The 15021-nt window shown below is 60.3% G+C and overlaps 3 protein-coding genes across 15 annotated transcripts in view; all 3 read left to right on the top strand.

Moving 5' to 3' along the window:
- Positions 1-759: 759 nt before the first annotated feature.
- Positions 760-13273, top strand: CCDC9 (coiled-coil domain containing 9). 12 transcript variants are annotated; one of them, XM_039881682.1, is made up of 15 exons: positions 760-882; positions 2451-2524; positions 2669-2773; positions 4380-4481; positions 4644-4892; positions 6296-6379; positions 6469-6642; positions 7211-7392; positions 9118-9164; positions 9268-9400; positions 9769-9859; positions 9944-10352; positions 10715-10807; positions 11836-11885; positions 12432-13269. In XM_039881682.1, exons 2-15 carry the CDS (start codon positions 2522-2524, stop codon positions 12447-12449), a joined length of 1740 nt encoding a protein of 579 aa, XP_039737616.1. In that variant the 5' UTR covers positions 760-882; positions 2451-2521; the 3' UTR covers positions 12450-13269. The 12 variants fall into 12 exon arrangements, with proteins under 12 accessions (XP_039737616.1, XP_039737613.1, XP_039737611.1 ...); XM_039881677.1 differs by lacking the exon at positions 12432-13269 and adding an exon at positions 2039-2235 and having other exon boundaries at positions 793-882; positions 11836-12300; XM_039881671.1 differs by lacking the exon at positions 760-882 and adding an exon at positions 1640-1841 and having other exon boundaries at positions 12432-13272.
- C5AR1 (complement C5a receptor 1) overlaps positions 12105-15021 on the top strand; it is a 35480-nt gene continuing 32563 nt past the window's right edge. Inside the window, exon 1 of one of the 2 annotated variants that reach the window (XM_039881685.1) lies at positions 12105-12160. The gene's annotated coding sequence lies outside the window, so the exon portion shown is untranslated. Of the gene's footprint in view, positions 12161-13047; positions 13181-15021 lie in introns of those variants that run through there. The other variant, XM_039881684.1, reaches the window with a different exon arrangement.
- INAFM1 (InaF motif containing 1) lies at positions 13230-14193 on the top strand. The gene is given in 2 exon segments (XM_039881686.1): positions 13230-13757; positions 13759-14193. Coding segments are annotated over 2 exon segments (588 nt in total). The 5' UTR covers positions 13230-13254; the 3' UTR covers positions 13844-14193.

Raw genomic sequence — 15021 nt, forward strand, 5'->3', positions numbered from 1 at the left:
AGGTCTCTGACCGGCTGTTAACAGTAGCCGCATAAGGCAAGGGACTACCAGGTACTTGCACTTTCCATGTTTTAAATCACAAAATAAAATTATTGGCAACCTCAGGGAATCTGGTCTGCCCACTTAAAATTGTCATGGCCTCCAGCAAAGGTATTACATAGCATTTACCATCGGTTATAATAATTGGTTTATTATGTCTAAGTTTTGGTTAATGCCCGTAATCCCCTGGACTCTATAGCCAAATCCAGCTGACCTCTGAGCTTCTTCCAGTTCCTAGAATATATCGAATTCACTCACCACAGGGCCTTTGCACAGGCTGCGCGTCTCTGACTGAATAGCCACCCTGTCTCACCCTCAGGCCTCTCCTCTTACCTTTCTCACAAGGCATCGCCCACATTTCTGTTATTTCACGTTTACATGTATGTGCCTTCCCTCACGAGGGTAGGGCATGGGGTGTACCACGTTCATCACTTTGTCCGCCCCCACCTGCCCTCTCCCTCAGCACAAGCCTGGTAGGTCAGGTTTCAAGGAGTCATTGCCCAATGTCTGGCACCTATTTATTGGAAACAGGAAATAAGGGACCATGTAGAAGACAGAGAGAGGATGGTGTCTCCTTTCCCTGGAAGGAGGCAACCCCGACAGATGGAAGTTGAACCAGTTTGCAGAACACCCTTGCAGACCAGCTCCCTCCACCCCCACGTCTATCCCCGGGAGTGCGGCGCCTTTAAGGCTTCCGGAAACAGGCCTGCAGGACCGGAAGTGACCCTCCTTATTTCTCCTCTTCACGTGGTGCAGGCGGGAAGTGACGCGCGCGGCCCGGGAGCTGCGGACGCAGAGGCCGACGGAGCTGGAGTCGCGGACGCCGCGGGGTCTCCGGGACAGGTGACCGGGAGAGGGGGCCGGGAGCCCGCCCGGAGAAGGCGGGGCCTGACGCCCCACGTGGGGGGAGCGGGCGCAGGCGGGGGAGCGAGCAGCCCGCGGGGGCGGGGCCTGAGTACTCTGTGGCCCAGGGGGCAGGGACAGGACATACATGGGAGGCTTACAGAGGGGCGGGGAGGCGGAACAGGACGTCGGCGGGTGGGCAGGCGGGCGGGCCGGAGGGGGTGGGTGGGTGGACTGCTGGGGCGGAGGCCTGAAGTTGTGCCCCGCTGAGGGGCAAATATTTCCCGGGGAGCTGGGGGCAGGGCCAGGATGGGGGCAGGGCCAGAAGTTTCCTGAGCTGGGAAGTGGAGTCCCAGATCATTGGCAGGGGAAGTCAGGGGCAGGGCGGGGCCAAAAAGTGGCGGGTGATCTAGGGGTGGGGCCATGGCGCTGGCGGGGAATGCTTGGGTGAGGCCAGAAAGTTTTGCTCGAGCCAGGGGCGCGGTCAGAGCGTTGGCGGGGAAGCCGGCTGGCGAGCCAGAACCGTGGCTGAGGCTGGGGATGCCGGGCCGGGGAGACCTGGTATTGACGCGACGGGGTTCGGGCGCGAGCCAGGGGGCGTGGCCAGAAGGTTGGCTGCTAAATCGGAGGCGGGGCCAGAGCGGCGGCTGGCGTGCCGGGGGCGGGGCCGGCGTAATAACGCGAGAAGGAGGGGCGTGTTCCAGCTTTTGCCTGGGGAGCTGGGGGCGGGGCAAGAGAGTTGGCTGGGAAAGGCCGGAGCGGGGCCAGATCAATGACGCGAGCCTGTGGGCGGGGCCAGAAAGTTCATCCCGGCAGGGGGCGGGGCCGTGGTGTTCCGGCTCGGGTCGAGGCTGGGGCTTTTCGCTGGAAATCCGCGGGTGGTCCGGGAAGTTTTGTCCGCGTCGGGGCGGGGAGAATATTCACTGTGGAGGTCGGGTCTGGCCCAAGAAGTCTCGCCAGTGGGTACCTGGCCTGTTCTGGGAATCTTTGCGGGGAGGCAGCGGCACCTTTCTTGGGACGGTAGGGCCGGGGCTAGGACATCCTGAGGGAGGCATGAGAGAGGGTCGAGGCAGCCTGTAGGAGCATTTTTTGAGTGTGGGGTTATGGGACTTTTCGGAAACTTTCTGGGAAAGAGGAGGATCTGGAATGTTCATAGGGATGTGATCGGCACCAGAACGGGCACAGGAAGATGGGCCTAGATCTTTCTTGAGATGGAAGATTCTCAGCACTAGGGTGTGGAGGCCGGACTAGAGGATCGCTTGGAGGGGAGCCGTGTTAGATGGTTTCATAAGCCGTGGTGTGGGGCCAGAACTTTCCCAAGGTGGCTGTGACTCCAGTATTTACATGTTATGGGTGAGTCCAAATATTTACAAGAGGTGGAGCCTAAATTTTTCCCGGTAAGGGACGGGCTAATATTTCAAGAAGAGGTTATGAGAGCGTTAGAATTCGCTTGGACTTGGGTGTTTTTGAGTGTGTGTATGTATGAGAGTGGGGCCCCCAGTATGGGGGAGTAGGAAGCAGATTGGGGGCAGCACTGGCCTTAGTCTTTCTGTTCCCTCTGCCCTCAGGAACCCCCAGTGCTGTGTCCAGATTCTGCAGGGGAGGGTCACTGGGACTGTGGCCCTACCAAGCTAGTGGAATGGTGAGATGGAAAAATGGGGTCTCGAATCTGGGCTTTGGGGTGGGGGGCTTGAGAGGAGAGCATGCCACTCTCTCCTCTGGATTGAATGGCACTGGGGTGGGTATAGGTTTTTCTTACTGTCTCTCAACTGTCTCTTCCTCTTAGTCAGCCACGCTGGATCTGAAATCGAAGGAAGAGAAGGATGCCGAGTTGGACAAGAGGATCGAGGCTCTTCGGCGGAAGAATGAGGCCCTCATCCGGCGCTACCAGGTGCCCTAGCCCCGCCCTGGGAGACCCCACCCCCTCTCCTCCCCGCAGTGAGTTTCTCTCACTTCTCCCTTCCTTAAACCTTTTCATGGCGTCCCTTCACTCTCAGGATAACAGCCAAAGGTCTTAGTTAGCGTGGCATCCCGCCCATCACGCCCTCACTTCATCATTTATTCACGAGTATTCATAAAGGTCTCTACCAGACCAAGCCCTGTGCTGAATGGCGCTGGGGAAGTAACTGTGACCGAGACAGCCCTAGGCTTGCCCTTCCAGGGTGGACAGTCCAGTGTGGACACAGATGTGACTTCAGTTAGTGAGGACCCAGGCTGGGCACGGCTGGGATTGGGGAGTTCAGGGGTCTGTGGGAACTCAGAGAGGGCTGTTCCCTCAGCCTGAGGGATATTAGGGAGGGCTTCCTGGAGGAGGAGATTCTGAAACCTGAAGGGTGAGAAGATGTCAGCCAATTGAAAAGTAGAGTAGAACATATTTCGAGCAGAGGGAACAGTTTGTGCAAAAACTTGGAGCTTAAAGTTGGAGGATCAGTTGGGGGATATTGATCTGGAGAGGTCAGTAGGGGCCAGGCGAAGAGTGAGTTTAGACTTTTTCTTGGTGCTGGGGCGCCATGGAGGGCTGTGAGCGGGAGTGGAACCAAGTCAGTAGTTTTTCAGGAAGACCCCTCTGGCTGCTGCGTGGTGGTGTATGGGAGGAGGCGACATTGGAGGTCAGAGATCAAAGAGGAAGCTGAGGCAGGGACCTTGGGGATGGGGGAGGAGGTGCCTGGCATGGGACAGGGCTGCTGGAAGGGACTCAGTGACTGATGGGCAGTGGTAGGAGGTGGGGAGGAGGAGGAGGGAGGGTCCAGGATGAGGCCCGGGTCCCTGTTAAAGGTGACAGAGTAAGCTGTCTGTGAGAGGGGACCTGAGAGGAGTAGGTTTCATTTATTCATTCTTCATGGTTTCATTCATTTAAAAAAAGCATACTGAGTTTCTGTTGCGTGCCAGGAAGCGTTCTCAGCTCGGGGTATACATCAGTGAACAAAAAGACAGCTACTCCTGTTTTGGGACAGATTCTTTTGGGGTGGGAAGAGGCAGATAATAGATAACATGTACATATTGCCAGGTATGAACAGGGGAAAGGGTGGGAGAATGGCAGGGAAGCTGGTCAGGGAAGACCCTCAGAAAAGGGGACGTTTAGGCAGAGACCTGTAGGAGGTGAGTGACTGATGGGTCTCCGCGGGAAGAGTTTTCCCGCCGAAGGAATAGCAGGTGCAAAGGCCCTGAGTCAGGTCTGAGCCTGCTATGTCCTAGGAAGAGCTGGGGAGCAAGTTGGAGGTGAGGTCAGGGCGGTACAGAGGCCAGGCCCTGTAGGGCCCTGTACAATGTGCGGGAGCCTGTGGCTCTTACCCAGAGGTGGGCACTGCACGACAGTTCCAAGCAGGGGAGCAGCAGGACGCAGTTTGGGGGAAGATGCCGAAGTGGTGGGTTTTCTTTTCTAGGGCTCAGCAGAGAGGCCTGGGCTGGGGCCAGACTTGGGGGAAATTCGGGGGGCTCTGAGGGTGCAGCGGCACACAGGACCCCGGCACTCACCTGCCTCTGATGTTTGCTCCTAGGAGATTGAAGAGGACCGTAAAAAAGCTGAACTCGAGGGTGTAGCCGTGACAGCTCCCCGGAAGGGCCGCTTGTTGGAGAAGGAGAATGTGGCAGTTGAGGTGGTGAGTGCCACACCGAGGTAGGGGACGCCTGAGGACAGGGAAGGGCCTTCCCAGCTGCCCCAGACCTGTGGGTGGCCTCCACCCTGGCCACTTCCCCTGGACCGGGGCCAGCCCCGTCTCCCTGCCCCAGTGACTGGACTTTTCCTCCCTTCCTCTTTCCAGGAGAAGAACCACGGTCCCTCCCGGAGGTCTCCTGGGACCCCTCGGCCCCCCGGGGCCAGCAGAGGAGGCCGGGCTGCCCCTCAGCAGGGAGGCCGGGCAGGCGTGGGCCGGACATCCCGCAGTTGGGAGGACAGTCCTGGGGAGCAGCCTCGAGGAGGGGCTGGGGGCCGCGGCCGGAGGGGCCGGGGCAGGGGGTCCCCTCATCTCTCTGGAGCTGGAGATGCCTCAACTGCCGATCGCAGATCCAAGGTAAGAGCCAAGAAGGGGCCGCAGGCCTTGGCTGGGGCTCTCCGTCGTCACCCCTGTCTCCTCCTCCTCTCAGATGGGCCGTTCGCCCATCTGTCCATCTCTTTTTCTGTTTCTCTTTCAGCCCCTCCGTCTGGCTCTTTCTCTCTTCCTGACCAGTGCTGTGTATACTCTGTCTTTCTGTCTCCCCTTCCTTCGTTTTCGTTTGGAGCACGCTTGCCCACCCACCTTCCCTCGCCTGTCTCTTTCCTCTCGTTCTGGCACTGTCTTTCTGTCTCTGGGGCACTCTGTCCAGTGCATATGCGTGCGCATGTGTGTGGTCTGTCTCTCTCCCCCTCTCCCTCCCTCCCTGGACTTGTTTGTGGCGAGCACTGGTGTTTTTATTATGATAGCTTCCACCACCCCAGCACGCAGGTTAGCAGGGTGGGGGCCACCTAGCATAGTGGTTCAGAGCCCCCCAGGGTGACTTGGGGTCACCCTGGTTCTGTTAGTTCCCCGTCCTTGGGCAGCTCACTTCCTGTTGGGGAGCACCCAGTACTCAGGTTTAGAGGTCATCGCGAACATCGTGTGGCATCAGGCATTGAAACCCTCTGGGGAAGCCGTCAGCGAGTGCGACAGGCAGCTGCTGTAACAAAACCACCTCAGAATCCGATGGCTTAAGTCAAGTGGAAGCTTCTCTCTCTCCTGTAAGCCGAGCCCTCTAGCAGCTGGGACACGTGCTGGTGTAAAACCTGTTACCGTGGAGGAGGGGGAAGATGGATCGTGGAGGTCACCTAGCCATCCGCCAAGTTATTACTGTTACTGTTGTCGTTGTTACTGTGGCACTCCTCTCTTTCCTCTATTGCACGTTGGGGTCCCCAACCCCTCTCCCAGGTCCGGTGTTTTTCTAGAAAGATTCCCAGCTAAGATTTATTACAGTGGGGGAATACAAAGCAAAATGAGCAAAGGGCAGAGGCGCGTGGGCTGACGTCCGGAGACTAGTGTGCGCCTCCAGGAGCCCTTGCCCATTGGGGTCCCAGGCTGCACTTAATGTGTTCAGCATCGAGTTGTGACAATGTATGTGAAGGGTCATCTACCAGGGAAGCAGTAGAGGTCTAGTGCCGGGGGTTTTTAACTCAGTAGGTCCCCTCTGCCGGGTACATACCCAAAACCTGACCCCAGAAGGAAAGCAGGTGGGCAGTGTACACTGTGCTGTTGGCACAAACCGTCCAGGCACAGTGAGCGCTGGTGACCAGGTAACCGTTGACAGGGCACACAGCGGGAGCCAAGTCCCCAGCCGCCAGCCGCGGGCGGGCCTTGAAAGCAGACCTGTCTGAGGGGCGTGCAGGCCTGCCCCCTGCGGCTCTTCCGCACAGAAGGGGGCGTGGTCCTCCCTGCTGCCCCGAGGTCCCTGTCTGTCCCCACAGGAGTGGGAGGAGCGGCGGAGGCAGAACATCGAGAAGATGAACGAGGAGATGGAGAAGATCGCGGAGTATGAGCGCAACCAGCGGGTCAGTGCGGGCGCGTCCCCTGTGTGGGCCAGAGCCGCCCGGCCCGGCCCGCCCACCCGCCCGCCAACCGCCGCCCGTCGTGCCCACAGGAAGGCGTGCTGGAGCCCAACCCCGTGCGGAACTTCCTGGACGACCCCCGGCGGCGCGGCGGGCCCCTGGAGGAGCCGGAGAGGGACCGGCGGGAGGGCAGCCGCCGGCACGGGCGCAACTGGGGCGGCCCCGACTTCGAGCGCGTGCGCTGCGGCCTTGAGCAGGAGCGGCAGGTGGGTGCGCCTGGCGGGGCACCCTGGGCCAGGCGTCCTGCAGCTGGCTTCTCCCTTGGGCAGCGTGCGTTCCTGGGGGCGCTGAGCGCCAGGCACGGCGGTGAGAGGCGGAGCAGGGTGGGGCGGCACCTGTCCTTTACCCCTAGACGAGCCGTGGCTTCCAGTGCCAGTCGGCGGCGTCCCCTGGTTCCTAATATTAGTAATGTTTATTGGGCACCGACTAGGTGCCAGGCACTGTCCTAGGTGCTGGAGCATAGGGTGGTAAACAAGGCAACCCCTCTGTCCCAACGAAGTTTATGCTCATGGGAGCTAAATAAAAGAATACGTAATAAGACGTCGGGTAAGGGCACATGGGAAGGAAAACCAGCAGGGTGAGGGCAGAGGACAGGCAGGCGCGCTGCTTAGAGACGTGGGCGGGCCTGTCTGGGGTGCCACCTGAGCGGGCCTGGTTCTGCTCTCCGCCCTGTCTCCTCGCGTGACCTTGAGGCCCTGGCTGGTGTGAGCTTGGAGGGCGTGGGTGGGGCGCGGCGTGGAGCAGGTCCCTGACGACCGATCTGCCGGGGCGCAGGGCCGCCGTGCTGGCCCGGGCAGTGCTGGGGACATGACGCTGTCTATGACCGGCCGGGAGCGGTCCGAGTACTTGCGCTGGAAGCAGGAGCGGGAGAAGATCGACCAGGAGCGGCTGCAGAGACACCGCAAGCCCACCGGCCAGTGGCGGCGGGAGTGGGACGCCGAGAAGACCGATGGCATGTGAGTCTCCTCCCTGCTCGCCCGCTTGGCTCCGTGGCCTTGGCCCTGGCTTCCGACTCCTTCGACTTGCTCTGGCTTCTCACCCTGTAAGCAGTTAGCAGTCACGACGGCAGTGCTGCGTGTCCCCCGCATCTCAGTGACATACAAAAGAATTTCTTTCTCGTGTTTACAGGGCAGCTGGGTTCGGCTAACCCAGGCCGGACTTTCGGCCGTGAGTCCGGCTGGGCTTGGCTTCTCGATGCGGGTTGAACTCAATTCTGCTCCATGTGTGTGCATTCTGGTGCCCAGGCTGAGGAGGCAGCCACCTGGGGAAGCGCTGGTCTTGGCATTGGCAGATGTGCAGTGGGGGAGTGGACACACTTCCCATTCTGTTGGGTGACAGACCCAGCACTGCGGGGCAGGAACTCAAACTGCCTGCCCTAGTGGGCGATGTTGCAGCGGCTCCAGGCTAAAGGCGTGGATATAAGTTCTCACGCAGCGAGGGCTGGAAGAGTCGCTGATGACACCTTCGCGCCCTCCTTTCGTCCCTCTCACCTGTCCCTCACTGACGCAAGCCCCTTATCTCGGTGGCATTGTCATCCTCAAGTCAGACTCTGTCCTCTTTCGGGTCTAGGAAAAATCTAGCCAGTCAGAATTCAAGCAGAGGCGTCTTAAGTCATTGACGGGACGACTAACTTCCATACCAAAGATGGAGAAGTTTCTGAGAGTCGACGAGTGGCAGTCTTAAGATCAGCAGCCGTAGGTTTTACACCGTCCTCTGTCCTTTGCTGCATTGGAAGATTTCACGCTTAAGCTTATGTTGACACTGGTTAAAGAACGAGAATCTTGTCTGTGTGCCTGCTGGTCAGAGCATTGATTTTTGAACTTTGAGCTGATGTGCGTGAGAAGTATTTTGCACAGATGGTGCCGCTGCTGTTTCTAAGGTGTAGGCAGCTCGGCTTTGGGGAGATGTTCTCCAGGTTAGAAACGAGAAATGGATTTTTTTCTTGTGTCCCCCGAAGCAGCCCACAGCACGTCTCATTAACGCACGTGTGCGTTGATTTTGTCAGCAGATAACCGAGTCCCTCCTGTATGTCATGGAAGGTTCTAGGTGATGGGGACACAGTAGTGCATAAAACGGTCTGCCTTCATGGCACTTAGAGTCCGGTGGGAAAGATGGGCCGTGACTAGATCTAATGTCAGGTTGTGAAGAGTAACGAGACAGTACGCAGAGGGATGGAGCCTGTCGTTTTAGACTTAGGTAATATATGTGATACGATTATTTTAGATGGGGCTTAAGAAGGTCTCTGAGCGGAGGCCCGAAGGAGGTGAGGGAACGGGCCACTGAAACATCTGGAGGAGCGTGTCCCCAGCAGCAGCAGGTGCAAAGGTCCTGAGGCAGGGGCGTCCTGTGGTGGGAGAACCCGCTTAGCTGGGGAGATGAGAGAATAATAGGACAGGCGGCCAGAGCGGAAGCCGGGGTTCATGTACTTTTCCAGTTTTTGTTCCGGGGGATCAAATACGGAACTTTTTTTTAATGTATTTGTCGGTATGATGTCAGATTCGCCTCTTGTCCATCACCTGGTCCATCCCCCTTCTAATCAGTGACCTCCCACCTCTCCGCTGAACATCCCTCCTACGATCTTGGTTTCCGACTCTGGCTCCAGTCTCCCCCTTATCTCTTCCCACCGCTCTTGCTCCCACTGTACTCTCAGCTACCCGTTCACCCCTTTTCCCTCTCCCCAGGTTCAAGGATGGCCCAGCCGTTGCCCTTGAACCATCCCATCGCTATGGTGAGTGGGTGTCCCCGGGTGGGGGAGGCAGCTGCCTGCGCTAGGCTTGTGGGGTGTTTGTGCCATGACCTCCATTCCTGACCCCTCCTGGGTTTCGTTGCAGATGATCAGTCCTGGACCCGGCCCCCCAAGCCTCCCACTTTCAGGGAGTTCCTGTCCCAGCACAAAGCTGAGGTCAGCCGCAGGAAAAGGAAGAGCAGCCGACCCCAGGCCAAGGCAGCGCCCCGAGCCTACAGGTGGGGACCCCCTTCCCCAGGCATATGCACACCCCGCAGTGGGGCTGTGTGGCCCTCTCCCTGGTCATTCTGACTTGTGTATTTGTGGGTATGTCTGTCTCTCCAGGCACTTGCCTCTCCATGGGTCAGGCACTTGGTTTGGGGGCTTAGGGCCTGGCTCTCCACTTTACCGTTTGTCCCCATCCCTTCCCGTCACCTCTTCAGTGTCGCCTGTTCCACCGTTTGCTCCTGAGTGCCCCAGCACGCCAGATCCTCCTCTGCCAACCCTGTATCCCCTTTCTGCCCCTCTTCTCTGGGGAGGAGCCAGTGGTGGGAAGCCCCTTTCTCCTCTGCCCCTAGAACTTCCTCCTCCTGTCTGTCTTCTCCAGTGACCACGATGACCGCTGGGAGACGAAGGAGGCAGTGGCCCCAGCCCCTGAAGCCCCACAGCCCACTCCCCCTGAGGAGACAACCACGAAGGTAAGATGGGCTGTCATCTCTGGGCAGGGGGTGTGGGGTGCTCAGGGCCCTACCCTCTCTCCTACCTGCCTGTGTTCCCCACAGCCACCCGCGACCCCAGCCCCTGTCCACCGGCCTCCTGAGGATCAGGGGGAGGAGGACGATGGCGGGGAGGACGAAGGGGAAGAAGACGAGGGGGAGGATGAGGAATGGGAAGACGTGAGTGGGGACGAGGAGGTGGTTGAGGAGGAAGAAGAGGCTGATGAGGAAGAGGAGGAAGAACCAGCCCAAGACCAGGAACCCCAAGAGCTGGAGCCCACTGGGAGCCCCAGCAGTGAGCAGGCCGACAAAGAGCCTTCCGGGCCCGAGGAGCCCCCGCCGCTTCCCCAGGCCCCTGCCTCGCCTTCCAGCCCCTTCTCGCCCCCTGGGGGCCACCAGCCTGTGTCCGACTGGGGTGAAGAGATGGAGCTGAATTCTCCCCGGACCGCCCACCCGGCTGATGCCCTTTCTCCGGGTGAGGCCTGGCCTTTTGAAAATGCATGAAGCTGGCTGCTTGTGTGTGTTTTCGAGGGGTGCATGGGCAGGGGCACCCTCAGGGGCTGGGCCCCGGGACCCCGTGTGCCCCACTGCCCTGGCAGCTAGGGAGGACAGTCCGTGCCCTTCTGTGTGCTGTCCGTGCCTCTGGAATGTCCACCCCCAGATCCTGCCCCTGCTCTGGGCCATTCAGAGTCCCCTTCCCAATAAAAAGTTCACATCCTCAAATGACAACCCCAGGTGTGTCCTTGAACCCTCCCCTCCCACTTCCCCAGAGTCTTCTGTCTTTGGGTGGAGGGCTGTTTGGACAGGAGGGGCTTGACTGAGTCACCCCTTCCCCAGGAGGTGACCAGCCAGTCCTTGCCTCCCTGGAGAGTGGGCCCAGCATCCCAGGAACCCAGAAAGCCGAAGAGGAGGGGTCTGAGGCAGCTCCAGGTGGGGGAGCTGATGGGCCCATGGAGGGGTCTGCCTGCCTTCCTCTTCCTCTGGGGCTGAGGGGAGGTGGCCCCAGGGGTGTGGGATGGAGTGGAGCTGTGGCTCCACCACGGGTGGGTTGGGTAGCAGCTGGACCTGGGGGTGAGGTTGGAATGCTGGGATAGCGTGGGAATGGAGTCAGGTCAGGGGGAGAGCTAAGGAAAGGACTTCTGGCGCCAAGCAGCTGGGCATTGAGTGTGTGCACTGGCCTGGGGTGAGGAGGTGGAGCCAGGACGGGATTAGGATTCAGAAATGGATCCCAGGGGTTTAAGAAAGTAATCCGAAGGTAAAGGGGTGGGGCCAGATCCAAGGGGAGGGGCTAAAGGCCGGATTAGAAATTTAAATAGGTCAAAAGAATGGGGAGGGGCAGAGTAATGCATCAGCCGCGTTTGAGTTTTGAGGTGTAACCGAGTTGGGTAAATTAGAATAGAAATGCGGACCCGCTTAGAATGTGGGGTCCAACGTAGTAGGAACGAGAGGCTGAACCCCATCTCTCCGCGGCCACCGGCTGGAAGCCAGGCTGTGAAACGGGCATCTCCCCTAATAGTGGAATTAAGATTTGCGGGCAGAGCCAGGGAGGCCTGGTTACAGCCCAAGAAGCAGGCAAGGGCGAGGGAGGGCACGTCCTGTGGGGCAGTCGTGATGGGGGTCGGTTTAGGCCCCTGAGGTGGTGGGCTGGGGTCGAAGCGGACAGTTTAGGATGGTGGATAGGCCAGGGTGCCCAAGCACTCTGTCTTAGGCCACGTGTTGGCCAAGTGACTGATCTCGCTATACCAGATTATCTTCTCGGTTGTAAACAGTTCTGTTGGGGCGCATCCTGTTTCGTGAGTCCACTGCGAGGATTAAAGGAGCCTGAGGCCCATAAACCACTTAGCAAGGGGCAGCTGTAGCCAGGCGCAAACGGGATGAGGGGCGGGGTTCGACGTCGGTGTCCGGGGGGAGGGAGGCAGTGACTGTTCCCCTCCGCTGACCGCCCCTTCTCTCCCCAGAGGCGGGCCCCGAGGGCCAGGAGACGGCGGAGATCACCGACTTCCAGAGGGTGCGTTTCTGCAAGGTGGTGGCAGCTGCTCCACAACCGGGGGCCGCCCGCTGACCGCGCCCGCCGACTCTGCACTAACTTCCCGCCGCCTCGCTCCTCTGCCCTCTGCTTCCGCCACACTCCAGCCAGGAGAGGGTTAAATGTAAGGGGGGAGGAGCCAAGGACAGCCAACGGGGTGGGGCCAGGGCAATAGACCAGTCTCACAAGTGGGGGGCGCCCTGGCACCGGAACTGCTGGGACACAGCCGAGTTACCCACCTATGGAGGCCATGGGGGGTAGGTGCCAGTCCCCGGGCGGAGTTTCCCGCCTCCAGAAGCTTACATCTGGGGCATGGCAACTAGCTGGTGACTCTTCTGAAGGACCCGAAGTACGCGGCCACCGGCCCCGTCTCTATTAAACGCAGCGCTTTCGCTAACCTTTGAACTGTGTTTCTGGCGGGGCAGGCTGGGTTGCTGTGCTTGGCAGGCTTTTCCGTGGCGGAAGAGGCGGGAGGAAAGGGTCTTCCTCCGCCCACCCTGATATGTCTTCCCTCCCCCCCTCCCGCAGGCCTCCCTGAATTCCTGAAGACGCTGCTGGGAGGGGACTGACGCTTCCCCGCATTGATGGGGAGGGGGCGGTAGGAGGGGGAGTCTGGCTCTCCAGGCTGTGCTCTCTCCTCCCTGGAGCCCACTCTGGACCCCCCCATGGCTTAGGGAAAGGGAGACATCGAGGGTGGTGGGCGACGAGCTGGGGAAGGGGCGTGATTGGGGTGTAGGGTGCAGCTGGAACTTCGCGGCGTGAGCTTAGATCTCGAGTCACAAAGGCTGGAGGGGGAGCCTGGTCCCATGGGGGGCGTGGTTAGGGCTCCTGGGCGGGGCCGGAATTCTGGTGAGCGGAGTTAGAACGGGACAGCGTTAGGGAAAGGGCTGGGGCCACGAGAGCCGGTTGAGGTGGGAGTTCGAACGCCGGTGTGGGGTGCAGCCACCCGCGGAGGAGTGGTTAGGGTTCGGTGGTGGAACGAGCGGAGTGAGGACAATGAGAGGGGTGGAGCCAGGGGGAGAAGAGGGCGAAATCGAATGGGGCGGAACTGCGCCTGAGGGGCGGGGCTTGAGGAGCCTGAGCCTGGCTGGGGCGTGGCTAGGTGCCTGGAAGAAGTCTGAGTCCAAAAAGGGGATGGGGTTAGGGCGCAGGGAGGAGGCCCCCAAAAGAGGAGACTGGAGCTAAGCGCTGTGGCGGGCTCGCATTTAAGAGGCGCGGGTATAACACCGAAGCCTGGCAGTAGTCGGCTGGGTCGAGATCTGCATTTTAGAAAAAAAAGTAGGTATTGGAAGCCTGGGGCCGGCGGAGCTCAGTGGGGACGGGATGGGAGCATCGATTAAGCTTCAGCTTGATGATGGTTGGCCGGAGGCTGAGGGGGGCCCAGGACGCGGGGGCGTGGCCACGCTGGCGGGGGCGCGGCTGGGTCGGGGACTTTCGGAGCGCGGAGGCGGTCCTCGGAGGGGGCGGGGCCTGGCGCGGGGGCGGGGCCTGGCGGGCCTCCGCGCCGGCCGAGTGGGCTGCGGGGATGCGGGGCACGAGCTGCGTGGGCGGCGGCGGCGAGAGCCCGGGTGGCGCCGGGCTGAGCGAGGGCCCGCGGGGGCGCTGGCTTCGCCTGGCCCCGGTCTGCGCCTACTTCCTCTGTGTGTCGCTGGCCGCCGTACTGCTGGCCGTCTACTACGGTCTCATCTGGGTTCCCGCGCGGCCCCCCGCAGCCCCCGCCGGCCTGCCGCCCAGCGCGCCGTCTCCTCCATGCGCCGCCCGCCCCGGCGTGCCGCTCGCCCCGGCGCCCGCCGCCGCCTCGGTTTCCTGCCTCCTGGGAGCCCCCGGCGGACCGCGACCCCAGCTCGAGCTACCGCCGCCACAGCGACCCCAGCCTACGCCGGAACCGCCAGACGCCTAAAGAGACGCGGGAGGCCGCGATGAGGCGAGGACCTGGGTAACCATCCCTTCCACCCCGAGCTGGACCGTCGGCCCTCGAGAGTCCGGCGCCCCCACCCCAGTGGATGCGCCGTTCCCAGTTGCGCCCGGACTCCGTCTTCATGAAATAGCCTAGCGTCTCTGGAGTCGTCATCCTGAAGAATGGGGAGGGTGGCAGGAGGGGAGCTGGCTCTGGGCCGCGCCCGTCGCAGCTCCTCCGCAGTCAGGCCCGGCCCTCCACCATCTGGCAGACCATATCCTGCTCTCTCTCTCTCGACCCTCCCTCCGTAGGATTCTGAGCACAGAGCCCACAGCCCGTCCCCCTCCTCTCTGAATCTCTGTGTCCACCTGCAATAAACTCCAGCCCCAGCTGCCTCGTGCTGTTTGTCGTGTTGTCTGCCGAGGTGCCTCGCCCCTCGAGTTTGTGAGGGAAGTCCTGCCTGGTGTCCGGTCTTTGTCGGTCTTGCTCTGGGTGGGCTGGGTGGGTTCTTCCCTTCCCTTGCCATCGCCATCGTGTCATTTTCGGGTTGGGATGGGATGAAGAGGCCCTTCTGCAACGGGACAGGCGAAGGTCAGAGAGAGTCAAGGACTTCATGGTGTTTTGCATGTTTTGGGCAGAGGACAAGCGCTTTTGGAGAGAAGCAGAGGGTCTGACCTGCCGCTACAGCACAGGAGCCCAGAGGAGACGTAGGATGTTTTCAGGCAAGAACTGGGGTTTGGGGATTTGTGCTTAGTGTAATTATAATGTCAGGGGCAGAGGTAAGGCACTCAGATGTCGGAATGTTTCTGGGAGGGAACGATGCCTTGTTCCTTGGGTCTGAGAGATGAGAGTGGCCCAGGTGGTGGTGAGGCTCCTCCTCTCACCCCTGGAAATCACAGTGAAAGTTCTCAAAGCACTGTGCTGCCTTTGAAGATGAGTACAATCTCTCTGGGCTTCAGTGCTGCTGGTAAACCAAGGCAGAGGCACTCAGGACCTGCTGGAAGAGTCAGAGGTAGTTGACTCTATTTTCCCACCTGGAAGACTAAGGCAGGCTCTGGGCAGGAAACGGGAGCCTGCACACGGGAAGTGGTTTTCCTTTCCAGCCTCTTCTTTGGAACTGAAGACTTTCCCAGGAGAGGGAAGCTGAGCCTCCCCCCTCGGACTGGGATATCTCGTGGCTATGGACTGGGAATGTTGGTCTCTTTACCTTCCAACCTCCCA

The sequence above is a fragment of the Pteropus medius genome, unplaced genomic scaffold (genome assembly GCF_902729225.1).
Source record: "Pteropus medius unplaced genomic scaffold, Ma_sr-lr_union100, whole genome shotgun sequence".
Lineage (NCBI taxonomy): Eukaryota > Metazoa > Chordata > Mammalia > Chiroptera > Pteropodidae > Pteropus > Pteropus medius.